This window comes from Anser brachyrhynchus (assembly GCF_964034855.1).
Source record: "Anser brachyrhynchus genome assembly, chromosome: 14".
Lineage (NCBI taxonomy): Eukaryota > Metazoa > Chordata > Aves > Anseriformes > Anatidae > Anser > Anser brachyrhynchus.
The window spans coordinates 14132217-14152854 of NC_137709.1; the positions used below are offsets into that span (position 1 = coordinate 14132217).

The 20638-nt window shown below is 45.8% G+C and overlaps 1 protein-coding gene across 4 annotated transcripts in view; it reads right to left on the minus strand.

Annotated features, from left to right (window-relative positions):
* Nucleotides 1–20638, minus strand: part of FGF18 (fibroblast growth factor 18) — a 72057-nt gene that overhangs the window by 12693 nt on the left and 38726 nt on the right. For all 4 annotated transcript variants that reach the window (XM_080555874.1, XM_080555873.1, XM_080555872.1 and 1 more), the window contains one exon: nucleotides 7367–7473. In XM_080555874.1, the coding sequence (XP_080412000.1) occupies nucleotides 7367–7473 (107 nt within the window). The remainder of the gene's footprint in view (nucleotides 1–7366; nucleotides 7474–20638) is intronic.

Here is a 20638-nt window from a genome sequence, read left to right on the forward strand (position 1 = left end):
TCAGAATGGAGGGTAAAAATCACCACAGCCCATTAGGGAAGGTGCGTAATGAAGTCTGGCCAGCTTTTAGCATGTTAAACCCACAGAGAAGTTACACAACAAAATTGTCGTGTGTCCGCATAACTTGAAACTGTATAACAACAACGTCCCTGTCACAATGTCTAGCAACCCCTCCTCAGCAACCCCTCCAACACCTCTCCAGTACTGCAGAGATGTGAAACTGCAACAAGCGAACCAGATGCAAATACCTCCAGCATCCACAAAAGTTTGAATGCGATGTTTCAGTTCACCCAGCGATAGGAAAGGAACAGCTGTGAAAGGCTGCAGTGTTACCAAAAGCTTCATGGTCTGGGGGCTGAGAACAGAGGAGGGTGATTTTAGCTTCCACTTCTGCTTTTAATTTTATGAGAATCTCAGCTTCTAAGTTTTCAGAACACGCAAAAAAAAAAATCAAAATTTTCTCCACTGGTCGCAGAAAAAAAAGTCTGCTTAGGCAAATGCAGAAGACTAATCGCTCAATGGGAGGAAAACTGGCATTGTCTTCTCAATGGTTTCAAGACCTTTGCAGTCCTGGAGGCTCTGAGTCAGGATTTTTGGGCACTTGAGGTTGGTTTCAGATCAGGTCCATATTCCAAGTACGAGAGGGTTCAAGGTTAGTTGGCTCCAGGTTCTGCTGGGGTGTTTGTTTAGATGACTAAAACTAAAACTCAAAGGGGAATAAAAGCTTGGGAACGACTCATTTTTAAAAAGAACCTATTCCACCCTATATGAAGAACCAGATCGCAGTCCAAAATGAGATCTGAGTGAGATCCAGCAAAAGCCATGTCAAGTTTTGTTTGCAAGTGAGATGCCAAGTCAGAACAGTTTATGATTGAACACATCACAAAGAGATCTGCAAAACGCCTGTTATTAAACCTGACACTCCACTGTTCCTGCTTGTGTTTTTGTTGCCAGTTCAGCATTCAGCCCTAGAAATTATTAGGTTTTATAAGTCCCTTTTTCAAGCAACCCGAACACTGGGCGACTCTGGGAAAAATTCCGGATAAGCATCAAAGCTGTATGAAACTCGGAGTCCTGCCCCAAATCCAAGATGCAGTTAGGCACGGTTTTAAATATACAAGCTGGGGAGCGCAAGCACCTCATCTGCTGGATCAGAGGACCAAACCGCTAACCCCTGGATATACGAAACTGCTAAGTAACAAAGATCACAGCTGGCAGAGTGCCCCCCCACCACACCACACACCTCCAGAGCAGCTCAGCCCATCTTGGCAGCTGTGACAAGCTCTGGCACAGGGAGGGACCGGGGAAGACCCAGGACCCAGCACCACGAAGGACATCCTCAGGTAGGCAAATGGCCCCAGTCTCTGAGCCCATCCGTGACTGTCCTTGTTCTCAGGCTCGTGCAGACCCCTGGCTTTACAGAAACGAAATGTTTTCCCACCACTGGTGTTTCAAAGGTGGCTTTTCAAGAAAGCTCACCCTCAGTCTTGACCTTGTGTCCACCAAAGTCAACTGGTGAAAAAGTGGATCCAAACACACTAATAAGGCTTTGGAGAATCCACCTGGTGTCTCCCAGCCAGGTAAGTCCCCTGTCCTACAAAGCGTGGCTCCCAGAGAATAACCCTGAGCCCTTGTAACCCAACACACTCCTCTTCCTGCAAGGCCAGGGGTATTATAAAGGGCCAAGACTGCATGCAAAGGCCGTAACAAGCGCCTTCACTCTTTGATGCTGTCAGAGGCTTTTTTAGCCAACTTTCCTGACTAAACACATACATGCTTCAAGAAAACCCCTATTTTAAAGCTGTAATGTAAACAACCCCGAGTTATTACTATCCCCTAAAGGCTACTGCTGGCAGGAATCAGTGATAAAGCTCTGCCAGAGCAGTCTGGCATCTAGCAACAATTTGTTTGTTGTCCTGCAAAAATACAGAGAGCCTTGCCATATGGTATTAGCAACTTTCTGGTAACATTAAGAAATATACTGGCTTGGAAAGCAGTTATCACACCAGAGAAAGCCTTACGTTTCTGAGGCAGGTCTATGCTGTAAGCAGCATCAGCGTGGCCGTGGCAGTCAGGGGAGGGAGGAGAGGCAGAGCTGTGCCACCTCCGGCCCCAGAGCTGATAACCGGACCCTGGCACGGCTGCACATCCCCTGGCACTGCCTTGCTGCGGGGCCGAGAGGAGCTGCACTGCGGTGCTCATCTGTGCTTGGTGAATGCCACAAGGGTTTCAGCATGGCAGGCACAGGAGCAGCAAATTTGTCCCCAGAAAGCCCCCGCGTTACCTGTCATTGCGCAGAAGCAACGCTCCAGCCACCCCAAACAGCCAGCGGGGTTCCTACCTTGCCACGAGCAGCTCTTTCCCACCATTCAAATTAAACAAAGGGAAAGCGGAAATAAAAGCAAACTCATTAAATTGTTATTTTTTTCCCAAATAACGCATAAATATTGTAATGATTTTCTGAGGATGTTTGTATATGGGGTTACTGAGGATTTTTGAAAGAAAACCAAAACAGAGATGGTGCAAGTCAGCATGTGGTTTTAGTGGGAAACTGCCCATTTTATAGCATCCCATAAACTTTGGCTTCAATTCTTAGAAGGAGCTGAACTGATATAAATGAGAAGAGGCTTCTGGGGACACAACTCGTTTCCAGATTTGACATGCAGTGCGCTTTTCTGTCTGGCAGTTGTGTCGAGGAAATCATCAACCAGAAATACTCGGTCATCATAGCCATCTAGGAAAAAGAGCTGCAGCTTTTCTCATGCTTTTCACAACCACAACCACTCCCTGCTTTCCCTTAATATAAATAAACTGGCAGGGGATGATACTTGGGATAGACCCCCTTCTATTGCTTTTCTAACTCTGCCCCTATTTCTGGAGTTTTCTCCGTAGCCACGTCCTGCCCCAGAACAAGGGCTCACCCTCATTTACAGCGGCACTGGATCTCCTGCAGGCTCACAGCGTCATGAGCACAGCAGCATTGCATGGAGCAGCACCACACAACTGACCAGGGACAGTAACCACGTTGTCCCGACAGCTCCTGCGCTCAGAGCCCCATCCCACCCTGGAGAGAGGGCTCCAGCACCTGCCCCCTGCTTCTCCTTCCTGGAAGGGTTCAAGAAGTGTCTCCAAGCACTGACAGATGGAGCTGTGCTCAAAATGCAACCAACAAAGAGTGAGGAACAATATTGCTGTTGGATCTAGAAAATACACAACCCAGCTAAGGCGAACCAACCATGGAAGAACATCAGTAGGAGTGCTTGGAGCATCTTCTGAAGAAATTTCTGGATCAAACCTAAGACATGCTCAGCCCTTTCCCCATTCTTCTCAAATCATTTGGATTCCTTCCAGTCATTACTTACCTTCCCTTCTCCTACATATTGCTCTGAAAAAACATGTCTCCCTTGCCATGGTCTACAAGAAGCAGCCTCTACTCCTCCTTCGCAACTTTGCAAGAAGCCAAGGTCCTTTCTCCTCTGCCCTTGGTCAGTCCAAAAAACAGGCCTGTTCGTTCCCTCCTCTCCCTTTATAACTGGGAGAGCAGAATACTCCTGGTATGGATACCAGCACTCGTGCAGACCACGCTGTGTGATCCAATGGGTGACTGCTGCAGGACCACAGGAAATTCCCTGCAGCACTCCCCGGGGATCAGAAGGTGCTCCAATCCCAAGGACCAGCCACTGGCACCAGCTGTGCCCGATGCAAATCTGGGCCTCTTGTGGCTCCAATCTCAGGCACCCTTCAGAATAAGTGGTGTAGGGCGGTATCGACCCCTGAAATAACACTGCATCTGCTCTGCCACCTTCCAGAAGACACTGATGGATCTTCAAAGTCTGTGTGTTATGTGAGGCAGTGGGGAAATCAGATCAGTGCCTAAAGGAAGGGGCAGAGCTTTGGTAATCTGGTAATGGTGCCAACAGATCCACTTTAAGCTTCCAACAGATCACTGACCTCTTGCAAAGACTCTCCTGATGAGGGGACTGGGCAGAGACAGGGAAAGGAAATCTCTGCAATGTCCTGCAACTCTAGATAACACAAATTTGCAGTAAGGACAGACACAGCAAGAGCAGTTAGAGGTGGCCAAGCTAATTAACAGCCACCTGCTCACATCCTGGTCTGCCATTCCTTGCTGTGGAGCTTTAAAAGACTTATCTTTGAAAAGCATCAAGTCCCCACTTCACTGACATCATTATCTCAATGCATGAGATAATAGAAGTGGAGGCAGAGAGAAAAAACACTAAAGGACTCACTGGGAGAACCACAGTCAGCAGCTCAGAGCCCCTCCAAAGTGACCATCAGCTCTTCCTACCCCCCAAACTGAATTATTGCAAATATTCAGAGTTCCTGCATTGTAAGTGAAAAGTCACCTCGTGCCTTTTGCTATGAACTCCTACATATGAAAGAAGCTAGTATTTCTACATGTGCTAAAATAGAGACACCAAATACCCACAGGCAAAAAATATGAAAAAAATAAAAAGAAATCTTTCTTGGCCCTTCCTTAACATAACACTAAGAACCAACCAAGAAACACTATCCAGTTTGTTTTCCCTTGGTGCAGGCCACCTTCTACAGAGGAGTCACTCCTTGTACAACCCGTCCAGTTTTCGTAAGCAGCACATAAGAACATTGGTGACCTCAGAAGTGTGAGCTGTGACAATAAATACTGTCAGAAGCCTGCCCCTACCACCTCTGAGGCCTTTGGCCAACGTTAGCTGTGAATACGTATGCAGTAACAAATGAGTGAGAAAACACGAGGCTTTGGGCTCCTGAGAAAGCTCCATCAGGTGGCCTACACTCAAAAAAGCTGGCATGGGTGCAACTTCCAATACATAAATAAAAAAGCCAAAGTCTGCTCTTCTGAACCCAGTGGATTAATCTGTTTGCCTGCAACGTAACCAGCTCCAAAGTGGGGAGCAAGCCCAGTTTCTGGAGTGCTTCATCACAAGTTCCAGCTGAGAACAACAACAACCTGCTCCCATTTGTAATGCCCATTGTAGGTGATTATGGGAAACAAGAAGGACTAAATTCAAAGCAGGTTTTCAACTGGGGGGGATCCAAAAATGCTGACTGAGAAGGAGAACAAAGCCAGATGGCATATGCTGGTATTGTTAGGGATTATGCAGTGTAAGGCAATAGGAAATGAGCAGAGAAAAAGAACCAATTTCATCCCATGGCTCCTCTGCTGCCAAATGAACATACCGGGGCAACCGTGAAATAATCAGTTCATGGGTTTCATTCCCCTCCACCCCCAGACTGAACTTAAATATTTGTATAAGCTGAGGCGTAACTTTTATCTAATGTTTTCCTTGGGGTTTACTAGCTGTTTAGAGCATTCAGTGTAAAAAGCATTCCCTCAAACTCTTGCCACAAAAAGAGCTGAAACTATGATACTAATTAAAACCACACTCTTTGGTATCAAGAAGACATGCTATTATTTTCTTTTTTGCTCATGAGAAGCTGTTAATATGGGCAATGCGTCTGGAACATTTTCCTTCCAAACGCAATGCTCAGTACCCCCTCCTGCTCAGGTCGGCTGGTTTATGAACTTGTCAGCAGTCTGGGGTGGGAAGGCTCAGATGGCATATTTACAAGAATAGATTTATTTTTTTTTTTTAATAACAAGCTGTTTGCCAACTTAATGTTATAAAAAGCACATCAAGAAAAAACAAAAGCTTTATGCTGCATGAAAGGTGACAAGCTAAAGAAATGTCCTGCCTTCTTGCCCAGTGGGCCAAACAAAGGGACTGATGTTGCCAAAATATACTATACATTTTGAAAAACAGCCTCTGACTTTGCCAGGATGCTTCTGGACACTCAGCACATACCGGGAAAGAATGTGGGTGGCAATGTGTACCATTAGTGACCCACACTGGGGTAAAATCCATTAAATAAAATGGTAATATTTCATGTTCATTTTAGCCCCATTGAATTTGGATGCTTCTAAGGTCTCTATTACTGTGCTACCAGCACCTCATAAATATTAACATATTTATCCCTACAACATTTCTAAGACAAGGGGAAAAATGCTATTATCACATATAAAGGATAGAAAACTAAGGTGTAAAAAAATCAGCGGTTGGGTTTGCGTTCAGTGCAATGTTCAAAAGCATCAGCGTGTATCCAAAGACGTCTATGCCCAGTCAAAAAACACATCTCTTATCCAAGATCAAGCAATGGTGTCCCATTCAGAGCAGGTAGTTACACCACAGAGGTGCAGGAAGCAGAGAGCAGTGCCCGCTTTGGTCCAGCTCTCCCAGAGCACCACGCATTCCCAAGTCCCCACTGATTTTGAACAGCATCCTGGATGCTCCCAGCGTCACAAGAGCGGATCTTCAGCAGTCTAGGCAGGGTGCCACAGCTAGTGGCTGCCTCTGAGAGATCTGGGCTCAGTCTCGAAAGAAGCATCTGTAGTGCTTGTGAGGAAAACAAAAGTGGCAGGAAGAATCCTCTGGGGAAGGCACTTGTCCCGCAAGTGTCACTCTTGGGACCACAAAAGTAAATAATGTTTCATCAGAGCAATTGGTTTCTGGTTTCTGTTTGGGAGTGTGGCTTTCACTGCTCTGCCTTTGTTGACTCAAAACAAAACTCTGCTTCCCTTTTTCACAGCCACAAAGATGCCAGATTTTAATTCCTGGCGGTGCACAGCATTGGCAGAGGGGGAGGGAGCTTTTTGGGGTGTTTGGTGATATTTTAGCTTTGAACAACCTCCTGCCTGCTTAGCAAGCTTCTAGGTTCGCCAACAATACAGAAAAACCGCCTAAGTTACAAAAACAAGTTAATACGTAAAAATATGACTTCAGCAAAGAAGTTAAGCTGCATGGATGAATATGCTGTAATTTGCTACATGCTTCCATCGAGCAGGGATCCAAAGTAATAAAATATTCCTGTAATGCTAGAACCAGAAGGCCCAGCCCTAATAAGATGTTCAGATTCCAGTATTAGCTTTGCCACCCTACAACCTGACTCACCATTGAAACGAGTACTCTATTGCTACCCTTTCTAGCACATCCCTATGTTTCCTTTCTTCCAATTTCACTCTAAAGTCAGAATTGAATCAAGTCATGAAGTTATCGTGGAGATGTCTGTAATGCTGTCATGCAGAAATGACTTCTTTTGTCATTTTACTCAACCGTGAAATGTAAACCCATATGCACCCAAATCATTGCCACAGAAACACGGTGGCTGGCTGCAGATTTGGTTTTATGGATGTGGAGGAGGCTTGGTGAAGTTACAGACTGCCTCAAAATGCCACCTTCCTGCTTTTCATTTGAGGCTGACAGACAAAGCTCGTACACAGCATTACAGCTTTGAGGAGGCTGCTGAAGGTAACAGTCACTTTACAAATGAATTAATTGGAAACACTTACCTTCCCCACTAGCTTGCCTTTCCTGTTCATGCAAAGGTAGAAGTCTGTCTCCTTCCCTTTGATCCGGACTTGACTGCCAAAAGTGTCCGTTTCCACTAGAAGCTGGGCTTGTAAAGGAAGAAGAAAAAAAAGCATTTACCAACGTGGCCACATTAAGTCAGAGTGTGCAAAGCTGAGCAGCATATCGTCTCACTGCCTCCCCCTGAACCACACCATGCTGCTTGGATGCTCTGCAAGGGAACAACTCAAAGAACCATCCATGGGCTGGGCTTCAGACTTGTTACAGGTGCAAGTCTCACACGTCTCCACTGACTCCTGTGCAGATGCTCCAGATTTAATGCCAGTTTAGCACAGAACATGCATGCACACATGTGCGCTCCATATGTCCGTGCTATCCCGTCAGGAATACAACGCTAGATGCTCTCCTGCACACTGCAGGAGGGTTCTCAGTAAGAAAGTGGATTTAATTCTCATGCAAGGTACAAGACTAGCACGACTAGAATCAAATTCCTTTCCCCACAGTCAGCAGCCCTCAAACGCTTCACAGAAGCATCCCAGCCACATGCTCGCGGCGCAAACATCACAGCGACCTTCTGAAGATCACTGTGGCAGCTAGTACGGGAGAAATTCAGCACTGCTTGTTCTGTATGATGAACACCCACGCTCAGAAGTCCTCAGAGCATCTAGATATGTTCCCAGGAGGTCTCTGATTTCTTTGTGGCAATCCACTTCTGCCGAGTCCGTGACTCATGCTCTAGCTAGGAGAAATATGGCCAATCTCATAATACTTTGCATGCCTATTATTAAGGCTACAATGCTACTTTGGAGCATTTCCAGCAGTCATTGCAGGGGCTAGATTTCTGCTGCATCTTTATAATGCCCTGACACAATTTTATTTGCAGAATTGGGTCAAGCTGTCACCCAGATGCACAGCATGCTATCATCATCACTAAAACCTATACATGTTCAAATTCAGCATTTCATTCTGTCTCTGATCTAAACATGAATTCCAGTCATGCTCGAGGTTCAGATTCCAAGAATTTCCCTGGAGAGGCAGGAACATGCAGACTGGACATTTTGGTTCAGCTCCATCTCCGATATGCAGGGGAGAAAGTAGACATGGTAGAAACACAATGCAAGAATGTGTAAGTGTCAGCAAGTGCAAATCCACGGTCCTGCTCTGGAAATTCTCACGTTTGTAAGAACTGAGTCTTACCGTAGAAACACAGTTTTTGCCAAACTCTGGAGAATGTTTGATCTGTGCTGCAAAAAGTCACATTCTTTTTGGCATTCATATTTCAAACTTTAAAACCCTCTAAGAGCAAATATGTTCACTGTAAGGATTTACCATGGGGATAGAAATAGGAGTTTGTTTCATTTAAACACATTAATATTTTTCCCACTTGTAAAGTCAGCTTTTGGCTTCTGCAGCAGAGCAAATATCACAAACCTTTAACTCACAAGGGCCCTAAATGGAGTTTTCCCTTTGCAGCTCAGTCGCATATGCAAGTTCAAGGTTTGCCAGTTACCAGCTGTTTACATTTATTTAGATATATTAAACCTTTATCACAGGGGATATCTAAAGAATAACTTCTTTCAGACAGCAAATGGGATAACGCCTGATTTATACCAATATACTACTTGCAAACACACATAAATATGGACATTTATCTCTAAATCTTTCAGAAATGTAACATGTTTTGGGATGGACACCAGCTTGCCAGCAACAGCGGAGGGCTGCAGGCTTTGTCTCCCCACCTGCCAAGGAGGCACCAAACCAGCGATCACCTGCACGCTTAAGTGAGGAAGGGCCACACAAACCAGAAATGTTCCACCATAGTAAGGATATAAAGACAAGCAAAGCCAGGATAACAGAGCATGTCACAGATCAAAGACAGGTCTACAGGGGAGGCTGAGCCAGCTGGTATGTCCTTTGGAGAACGCCCACCACTACAAGAAGCTCAGAGGGGCTGCTCAAATACGGTGCTGCACAAATGGATCACGCAATAGCCATTTATCTGTAAAGAACTGACTGAAAGATTGACTCCTCACATGAGGAAGGACCTGAGCACTAAATGGTCAATCTGAGAGTGGGAGAACAGCAGCCTGAATGCAAGAGGCAGTTACAGAGCCAGCACAAGAGATGCCAAAGACTGGCTCAAGAACCACCGTCAACACCCAGAGCTCTGAGGAGTTGCCTGCAGACCTACAGTGCCAAATCCACCCAGTGATGCAAGCGGGGCCACCAAAGGGCTGTCCAGCCAGGGCTTGACAGCTTGCACGCAGGCAAAAACAGGACGCTGCAAGTTTGCCCGTACCACCTGCCCAGCTCCTGCTAGCCCCTGCTCAGAAACACGTCTCAGCTGCAACGCAACCCCTGTCCCCCCAGGCCTCAGCACTGCTACCAGAACTGCTAAGAATAACCCTGAATATCAGATATGGGTCTTGTCCAGCCAAAGTAGAAGCAAATGTTGACAAACTCTCCATTCCTCTGCTCAGGCTGCTGTCCTGCCAGTCGGTCAGCGACCTGCACACCTCCAGCGCTGGGTGCCCCCTGTGTGAGTCCACGCTCCAATGAACAAACACGGGGCACACCGTCTGCTTCCCCTACCCCCTTGCGCTGCAGCCAGTATGAGTAATATCCAAGCTGATTTTAATTTGAAAAATATCACCTTAAAAAGATGCCGGTTCCCTGCTGTGAAAATTAAAACCATCTGGATGGAGTGATTTCAAATAATTAATCTAGGTCTCCTTTGACACCGCTACTAATTAAAATATGATACCTTCCTCCCCCTTTTTAAATAAAGAATTTAAATAAAGTTTAAAGATCTAATAAAATAACATTATAATTTAGAACGAAATGGGACTCACCTTTCCTGCAGGCTGCAGAGGTTACACCGGCACCAAAGTCCCTCCCGGATGAGTGCCACTGCATGGACCGAGCAGCAGTGGATGGGCAAACATCCAGTGCAGCACCCACACCAGTAAAGGCACCCACACACCCCCTGTTCCAACAAGGCGCGTCGGCCCCTGCACCTAAAGTCTAGGAACAGGGAGCAGAGGGAAGGAGGCTCAGCAGAAGCTGTGATCCTGGCTGCTAGAGCATGGGCTGAGGCAACCCGTGGGTACCACTTCTAGAGAACCTGAGTCTTCAGATACTGGAAACATGTTCTTACTTTTAGGGATCCTTGTCCTACTTTCCTGCAAGAGAGGTGAGTCTGGCCTTGGCCTAGGGTTCATAACCCAGCTGGTTTCTAGTCTAAGGCACCCTTTAGATTCTCCTTTTAAAAACAGTCACCTAAATGAGGGAGGATTTACCTGTCTCTACCTAAATTCTCTCAACAGCCCAGACAATGTCCATGAAAAACACATCTAGCTTCCAGACAGCTAAAATCAGCTGGGGTGAATCCCAGCCCTGTAAAAACAAGGGAACTTTACGTGAGTTCTCAATGGAAATCAGCCACACCAGGCAGGGGCAGTGTCCCCATGGCAGCACGCTGCTCACCCCACTGCACTCCTTACTTTGAGCTCCGTTTGTCCCTGGATACACTGTGAAGAGATTACAATCTTTATTTTCAAAAGCCCTGCACTCTAGCCTTCAGATCAGGTATTATTGTTTAAATTCTTTGACAACTAGATATTCTGACATATTTTCCACGAAAAAAAGAAAAAAGAGAGAGAGAGACAGAGAGAGAAAGAAAGGGAAAAAAGAGATGTCTTTAGAGGGTAAGATCTTCTGCTACATGCTTTTGCCTTATTGGCCCATTTAACCTAAACCTTCCTGAAAACTCCCACTGGAAGAGACTGGAATTCCTCAAATGTCTAGGTGAAAAGGATTACATATATATGTTGAAAAGCTATCTTCCAGCTAAAAAAACACCAAGTCAGGGAGATATGTGAAGGTGGCAGAAAATATGCCGAATTATCTTTCAAATATTTTCTGGGAGTGCAAGGATGGGAGCCAGAAAAGCACACAGAAAGAGAAGAGAAAGAGGGCACAGTAAGCACAAGGTTTATACAGTATCACAGAATCCTAAGTGCCAGCTAGTTTCAGGTGAAAAGGACAGTAAAAAGGAATATGCAAGCAAGGTGCAGAAGGACTGGATAATTACAAATGTTTCTGAAGAAGCACTGGCCATAATCAGAGTAGACCAATTTGCTTTTTCTCACTCTGGTTTTGCCTTCAAGGAAAGCTGGATGAGACAGAGCCCACAGGCTGGAGGAGTCCGTCTGCTGACGGTCAGCACGGGAGCCCATCTAACCAAGTACTCCTATGCTGTATTTGCACTTCCTGAACTAACAATTTTTAAAAGCTTTGAGGCCAGTCTACAATAGTCTGCATCTTCAACAGGCCAGCTAAAGGGGGCTTTCTGGAGAAAAGGACCTCAGAGGGACCAAGATCCCAGGCTTTTGTCGTTTTTTTTGTCATTACAGTCTCACACAATTACAAGTTGGGAAACTATTCTCAGTATCTGAAACTATTTCCAGTTAATTAAAAGAAAGGATATATAGATGAACTGATGCTGTGGCCACAGCTCCTGCAATGGAGAACAGCTTTTCCATAGTTCAAAGCATGTATCACATCCAACTCATCCCCTGAGAGTTCAGGAGACAAAGATTTATTCTCTTGTAGGACTGTACCTCCCAATGAGAACCCCAAGCTGGCCAAGGGCAAACTCTTCTGCACATCCATGCTTAAAATAGTTGGAACTAGTTTGAACACTGCCTACCCCTACCAAAAAACATGAATCCTTTATATGACCACTACATCAGAGAGAATGATCCTGTCTCCACTTCACATTCATGACATAACGAAGAAGAAATAATGCCAAAATTACATAAAGTCTGTAGAGTCTAACAAAGCCTGTAGACTAAGGACAAGTGAGGGAGTCTATGCTGCATCCATAATTTTTATTTTCTCACTTTTATGTTCCTCCAAATTGCATCATTTAAAATAGTTATAGCCCATACAACCCGATCCCCTTCTCCATTGCTCAGGTGCAAATCAGGAGTAACTACTGACATCAGTGAGGCTGGTGCTCGGGAGGGCAGAGCTCTGACCCACCTCCCAGTACCATAAGCTCATCCCCTCTGTCGTGACTGAACACAGGCTACGTATGTCAGATCACAAAAAGGGGTGGTCACGGGGAGGTGGATTAACAACCGCTCCAAGGTTCAGGCTCCAGGTGTTTTCTTCTAAACGCCTCTAAGCACCCAGGTTTGAAGGGACAACCACCACCTCTTATTCAGTCAGCTGATGGAGTTAGGGAAAAAGACAGGATTTCAGGCACGTAAGCCCCTTGGAGCATCAGCCCATTCTTATCCCCCACAGCACTCCTGCATGCCTGCTTTCGGGGCTGGAAGGGGAGCAGGGCAGAGGGCTCCATGGGAACAGAGGAAAGCTCAGAGACAACCTGTCCCTCCCGTAACAGCACACGCCAGCGCCAGCAGCTCTCAGGAACCAGGCAGGTTAAATATTTGCATGGGAGACATCAGAAGAAAATCTATAATGCAGCAAAGACCTCAAAGGCACTTACACTGCAGCTACTTGATCCTGCACATACTTCCACACAAAGGACTTTGCACACCTCGGATGTCCCTGGAGTGCTGATAAAGACCGCTGCATGGCCTCAGGGTCCTGTCCCTGGGTGGGTGGACACAGGAGGTAGGAGCTTTCCCCTCCCAGCCCTCCAAAGGGCTGTCTCCTCACTCTGCTGCCTGCAACCACCCCAAGGGCTTGATGAGACAGAAAAGCCCAAGATCCCAGCAGCTTCAACAGAGAAATGAGCTAAAATTCCCTTCCTAGCACACACTGGTGCGTCTTCCTGAGGTTTTTACCTCTGAAGTAGCTGATAAGGGCTTCAGCCTCTGGGAAACGCTTCCAGGCACTCTCATCTGCAACCAACAATCTAACAGCAAAAAGATGTCCTGTCCTGTTTCCAGGATCCTGAGCTACCCACTCGGTGTTTGCTGGGCACGTCTACGTGACGGGAGGCCAAGACATGTGGAAATATCCGTGCTGGTGCCAACCACACCAGCCCATGTACCCAACCCAATACAGATGTGCAAGCACGACACCCTGCCACGGGCAGTTAAAGCTGCAGGGTGCACGGGACAAGATATTCAGCTACTAAAGGCATTTGGGTACTACAATGTCACACACACACTGCTGAAGCATCCATTCTTTAAGCCTGTCACACTGCTAGTGGCTGCACCTTCAGGGACGCCCACCCAAAAATCCCCTGCCAGTTCAGCAGCGGCTAACCAAAGATGCCCAAGGAATGACTTGGAGCTGCCAGCGCTCCCCGAGCATCTCAGGGATCATCTCAGGTGAGCCTGCCTCACAGCTCTGCAGAAGGTGCACTGCTTCTGCCAGAACGGCAATACCACGGGGAAAAAAAATGAGTCTGAAACAAAGAAGTACTCTTCTCAGGATTGCCCACTCTGGCTCCTAAAGGAGCTTTCAGACACAATCCCTATAAGCTAACTCTATTAATAACAATGTTCGTCTTGAGAGAAGCCTAAATGAAAATATTCACTGAACTTTGAGGTCTTTAACTAGTCCATACGTATGAACATTTTTTGACAGTTTAGTTGACATAAGACCAGAATAATTACTCAGGTAGGTCTTACAGGTTTTACCCAACTTAAATAAAACAAATATATATATATATGAGGACAACATTAAGACCATAAGTACCATGATACTGACACAAAGCTGCACTACCCAGAGTCTCATCATCATTTACCCGCATGAAAAGTGGGTGTAAAATATTGTCATTCTGACACAGAGCCATTTGCACCCATTCGTAGATATAAGAAAACAGGACTAAGCAGTGGAGAATAAGACTTGGCCTCTTGCAGATGTTTTATACATAATTCACCATAAGAGACACTAAAAATACTTTGGCAGTAGCTTTAATTATGGTGAATAAGCTTATTTAGACAAGATTCAGTTAAACTGCAGGCAATAGGTTGTGTGCTTTAAAAACATCTGGGCGGGGAGCCGCAGTGTACAAATTCTGAACTGAACTTTACCACCTGCGAGCTTGCAATGACTAAGACGTAGGCCTGGAAAGAGAAACGTTAAAAATGTTAGCACAGAAATTCCTCTATCTCACCAGGGTGTCTTGCTGTCTCCAAACACAGCTCAAGTGGACAGTATTTCTACAGAGGCAGGAAAACTGCTTGAAAAGCTGCCAGGCTCCAAGTCTGGAATTAGTGAAGGATGAGCCTCAAAAAGTTCAGAAGCTCTGTTATGCTTGAAAAAGCACCTAAAATGAAAAATAAAGGGCCAAACCCTGATGTCTTTGATCATTCTCATTTGAATAAACTCCTACTGACATAGTAAAGACCAACAGACAAGGACCTCAGAACCTGGCCCTGAGTGTGCAGCTGAAACACATCCAAAGTATTGGAGTCTCTTGGGTCTGGAAATAACGTGAACCTTCCCCGTCCTACGGAGGGTTAGAATTACCACAAGAACAAACTTTGCTGAAGTTATTTTGACTCTCTTGTTCCCAGTCTCAGCTGAACCCAAAAAAAATACTGATGTACACAAAAATAACAATAAGTAGAGAATGACAACTATGGGAACCCCATGTACTCTTGCTTCTTCAAAGCTGCTCTTCGTGGCCAGAGGCGTAGGACAGACTGTATTCACCCCGAAGCATTCATCCATCTTGGGCAGCCTGGTGGTTGGCTGCTCATCCTCAGCAATGAAGTAGGTGTGATGTTAGCACCACCACATCCCCTCACTGAGGAGTCCCAAGCACATAAATCTCTCCCCTGTGCCAACACCGTGATGGTTTCACACACTCCAAAAGTTAGCCCCATCCAGGTCCTCATGTTGTATTTGTGCATACTCCAAATTGGTGTCGAATCAGGAGCAATGCATAAGGTATTTGCGGTGTTAGTTGAATTAAGTTATCAGCCACATCTGGCACAAAAATGAATGTTACATTCTCTGTATACCATGCAGGTTTTATTATTCTGTGCTGCCCAGTAAAAGTTGAAATTATGACAATTAATTTTACAGATAGGAACATAAGCGTGCTTGTGCATTTTCTCAAAGGGGCTCATTGTAACTCTCCCTTCTTCCAACAAGTTAAAATATGTTGAAAATAAAGTTGCACGATGCTACGGTATTTTCAATGGGATTCTTGTGGCTCTGGAACCCAGAAGAGCAGAGGCAGCAGCACAACCTACCTGAAGAAAATGTTCTGGCATAGAGGAAATCTTCCCATATGTTTTAAGATTTTAAACAGGGATCAGTGTTACAAATGGATGCAAATGCAATTTCAAAGAAATACAACTGATTTTTTAATGCTCATGCTGCTGACACTCACTTCTGCCATACAGAATATAATGTACTCTTAAGTGAAGTGTACAATTGTCAAATGCCAACATGACTTTTCCAGTAAAGGCTGAAATAGGGGAGCAAGAGCTGATCAGCTACAGAGCCTGGTCCTTCCATTCCAGGGATGCACACGTTCTGAAACTGACTGCAGCCAAGGTGTCCCTCAGAGGAGGGTTTTCTATATCAATCCCTTAAAAAAGACCTCTCCCTACAGACATAGCACAGTTCTTCCAGCTATTCTCAGAGCAGCAGCAACAGAAATAATAAAAATCTGATAACAAATTAACTCTGCCTTTAGCACCTTTGGTTTCATATCTATTTCTGGAAACATGTTTTTTTCTTAACTATTGCCTTTGGTAGACAGCATAGGTAGGACTATTTACCTGCCTTTTACTTCATTTTAAATTGCATGAAAAGTTTCAAAAGTTGGTGTGTTTTTTTTTTCTTTGCATTTCTATAGTCACTTGGGACAAAAGGCATCTGGCATTGGATATTTAAATAAGACCTGTCAGAACTGTAAAATTAGTTTTACGTTTTAATAAATGTATTTTAAAAGCTCTAATGCAATTCTGTATTCAGAGCCCAACTGTTCAGATTTAGAAAAGGAGATTCCAAGTTAAATTTCAATATAAAAAATAAATTGAGTACAGAACTAAGCCAGTTCTCTTCTGTGGCATTACGAACAGGAGCAGCAAAGAGGCAATATCTCTAACAGCTTACTTGTTATTCTGTGTTTAAAGAACCAGTGTTGATAGCATAAAAATCCATATTATTGTTACTTATTCCAGTTTCAATTTACCTAGAGACACGTCTTCTGTAAAGCTCAGATTTGGTCCCATATTTACATCCAAATTTTGTTCCCCAAATACTCCAGTTTCCCAAATACTTTAGGCTCTGCTTGTCTGTGTGCCCATAGGATCTTCTAATAAAAGCCCAATTTCTGTCTTGATTTATCACCCATATCACCGTGTTGCAAAAAGCCTCAATGCATAGAAGCCAAGCTCAAACAGAACACGACCTTGTCCTACTCCAGACCCTTATCCCAGCTGCCCACATTTCTCCTCTTCCCACACTAACAGGGGTGACCCTGTGGATCCGTGCAGGGGACAGTCCCTCAACGTGGTGGGTGACACACTGGCAGGGACGTTGCTGCTGTAGGTGTCCAGCCTATACCTGTCCTAGCACAGAGGAACACAGCTTATTTGACTTGGAGGGCTCTTTAATCAGCATATAATTCACTTTAAAAAACTTCAGACATAGGGACAAAGGAAAAACGCAAATGAAAAACCCTCCTCCCAACCCTCAGTACCCTATGTCCATGAGCACATCGCTCCTCCCTAGCTAGACACCTCGTTACTCTCCTCTTATCTCCTACAATCTTTAAGCAGAACAGAGTACACAGAACAAGTTTCCCCTTGGTTATTTACAAACAGTGGAGTTGAAATATTTAAAGGCAGCCCTGATGGCCACATCTTTAGCCTCTATGGCCAGGCGAAGGAGCGGGACCACCATTCACCTCTGTGGCAGACGAAGCCACCTTAGGAACCTGGCCAAGGCGGCCAAGTTGCCCCATGGCTGCTGCCACCCCGAGCTCTCAGATGGCCACCGCTGCTGCAAGAGGAGCTGCTGGGGACCATGACTTCCCTCACGGGTAGAGCCACAGGCGTGTGGGGGCCCGAGGCCATGCCACACAACTAGAGACAGCCCTTGGGAAACAACAGCCTGTCTGAAAGCTTTGTAGCCCCCTGCAGGGTTGCAGCCACCTTAGGGTTGATACAGAGGGGAAGAGGAGTTCCTCCACCTGAAACCTCAGAAGGAGCAAAGGAACCAGCTGCTCTGAGTGAAGGAGCCTCTGTGCAAGCTCCTGGCAGGGAAAGGGGACATTCCCTAACCCAGGAACCCGCCAGGCCTGGCCCTTCACCAGGGAGGGTCAGAGCAAAGGCGTGAAATGAGCAGAGACCCTTTGTAGACCAGGGTAGGCAGGGAGAGGGAAGGGAAACACTGCAGGTGTGAGCAGGCTGCGCACAGCCTCCAGCCTCCCCACAACAGCTGTGGTGCTTGCCCTCACCCCTGTCTCCAGCTTCCCAACTCAGCGGTTTGCTTCAGGTCCACCTCCAGTGTGAAGAGTTAAAATTCATCCCCAACTGGCAAGAACAAGGAGGAGACAAAAAAGCAGGATGCTGGTGAATGATAACAGTGGGTGGCCAGTCGCCCGTGGCTGGTGCACTCTGCATACAACAGGCACAGCCAAGTGTGTCTGGCAATAGACAATTATTTTGCTCGAGGTGTGTGAACCGGGAGCTCTAAGAGCCATTCTCACGGCAAACCAACCAGCCATGTCGGCGAACAAAACCGCTCACCGTGAAACGTCCCTCTCCTCGCTCGCATCTCCCCACTGGGTTTTTCTGTGTTGCCCTTCCCGCTGCGGCATTTGCAGCTCTCAGAAAAAAGCAGGTCAAACATCCTCAAATGGGGTATTTAGTGCTTCCCCTCGGGTTTCCGTGGCTTCCCTGCCATTTTCGTACTGGACTTCCAAGCGCAGCAGTATTTATTGGGTAGCGAACTGACCCCTCGGCTGCGGTGGGCGAGAGTGCCTGACGTTAAGTGCTGCTAATGCGTTTTGCATTTGTGCTTGGGGGCAGGAAATCTCAACTTCCAGTGCCAAGGGGTTAATTATAATTTATATAGCAAGATCTCAGGCTGTGTTTTTTTTTCTCCAGCTAATTAAGAGGTACAATTACCTCTGAGAATCAAAGGGATATTTTGGTACCCAGCTCTTAGAAACAGATTACAGGCACTTAGAACACAAGGACAGCTTAGCTTTTTCTACGTGTGCTTCACTGTTGATTGAGATCATTAAAAATAAATTGTCGTATTCATAATCCACCATTAAAATGTACTGGAAAATGCCTATGAAAACGGTCGCAGTACATTGACATATTGCCCTGCTGCTTTCCCAGGGATTACCTACATTTCCAACAACACATTTTCCTGGTATGTCACCTGCCACTCTGGGCTCTGGGAAGACTGGGAAGAGGCACAGATTTGGGCAGGCTCACACCCTGCGTGGGGCTGGGGGCTTCCTTCCTAGGAGCAAGTCAATCCCCTCACCTAATCTGCCTCTGTCGGCTCTTTTCTTTCATGTTTGTGCAGAGGTTTAACAGTTACAGTTCTCTTCCTCACCCCTCCCAGAGGTGTCTGCCAAGCCATTTGCAAAGGGTTAATGTAATTGAATATTCAGACACGGGGGGGTTGGGTTGAAGATGGCAAAAAAAAGTTCTGGGGAACCTTGAAGTCCTGCCCTGGGGAGTCACCACAGCTACACACACAACACAGGCTGCACCCTCAGCCTGACTTGGCACAGGCTACGCACATACGTATTGCACCAGACATTATTTTTTAGGGATGCAGTGGACTATTACTCCGGGAAATGAAGCGCTTAAGTTAGAAACTGGTGCTGCGAAATTGTCAGCAGACCACATATGCTACAGGCAGTTACACAGCAGGCTCTCACGCATCTGTTTCAGCAGCTTTCACCCTGACCTGAAACACAGCTAGAATCACGTGTGGGGCTGGCAGTGGCACTGAAGACCAACTATTTTTCTATAGAGGATACTAGGAATGTCCACCCATTTGAGCTAGAAATGAAGCATGTGCTACCAGGGCCAGCAGAGCTCAGCAGCTGGTATCTAATGTCACCTGCCTCTGCCCACCACTTGATTAAATCTTCCCAGGTTTGTCTGGCTGCCCTTTGATGTGCAAAAGTAGCTAACTTGCTGTGTTGAATTTGCCACAAAGCAGGAGGAAGTACACAAACCAAATACATGCTGTGAAAAGCGTTATTGTTAAATTATGAGGAGATAATGCAATCAACACCTTGGCATGGAGAGATGCTGATTGGTACTGCTCATCTCAAAGGAGCTCCGAGAAGTTCATTTGAAACCTGACAATCAAAAGCTCTGTGGCCTTCACACGTCCTGCACGTCCTTCCAGCCCTTGAACCACTCCTTGATAGGCAATCGCCAGAGAAAGGGCACAGCAGTTGGCACAAGCTGTGTTACAAGAACATTTACAAGCCACCCCAACCTGCAGCAAACAGAGCAGTCACTGCATTTCCAGGACTACAGCAGTCTCCAAACAGAATACCTGGTTTCACTGCGGGAGACCAAGTACAAAAAAAGCAAGCTTTCCTATGTAAAAGTTGATATTCGAGGTATAAGATGGGGATAGTACTTTTTAGAAGGTTTGTTATTGTGTACAGGAAGGGGTAAAAAAAAAAAATGCACAAGACCTGCTAGATGGTGCAAGCCAGGAAAGCTCTGCTGGAGGGACAAACTGAGACTGCGTCAGTGCAGAAAAAGCCGCATCTCTCTCCTAATGCCAGGTACAGCAATGGGCGCGAGTGCACGTAAGAAAGTAGCAGGCTGGTAAAAGATCTGGCTCAGCACTCGAAAAAGCAAGATAGGAATCACAAAACTGTTGCTTTTGAGTCCTAGCCTAAGCCACTAACCTGCAGGATGTCTGGTGAAAAGGAATTGTGAATGCTTGATCAGCAGCACAACCAAGTTTTACAGGATAGAAAAAGAAAGGAAGGGCAGATCCAGAGGGGAACACGTATCTACCTTTCCTCTCCTTAAAGCTTGCTATTTATTGAAGAAGCAGCAAAAGCTCCAGCGCACTTTAGAATACAAACGCTGACACTGAAATTCAGAGCCCAGAACCACTTCCAACAGGGAAAATATACTGACCGCAGTCTGTTTGGAGGTCAAACAAAATCAATAGCCTTTCTCTCCAGTCTGTCTCTAAACTGAGCTTCTTTCAAAGACATCCAGAGAAAATGGATCATCTTTTGTTGTTGTGTGTGGTTTTGGGTTGGGCTTTTTTGTTTTGTTTTTAAGTGGTCAAAGAGTCAC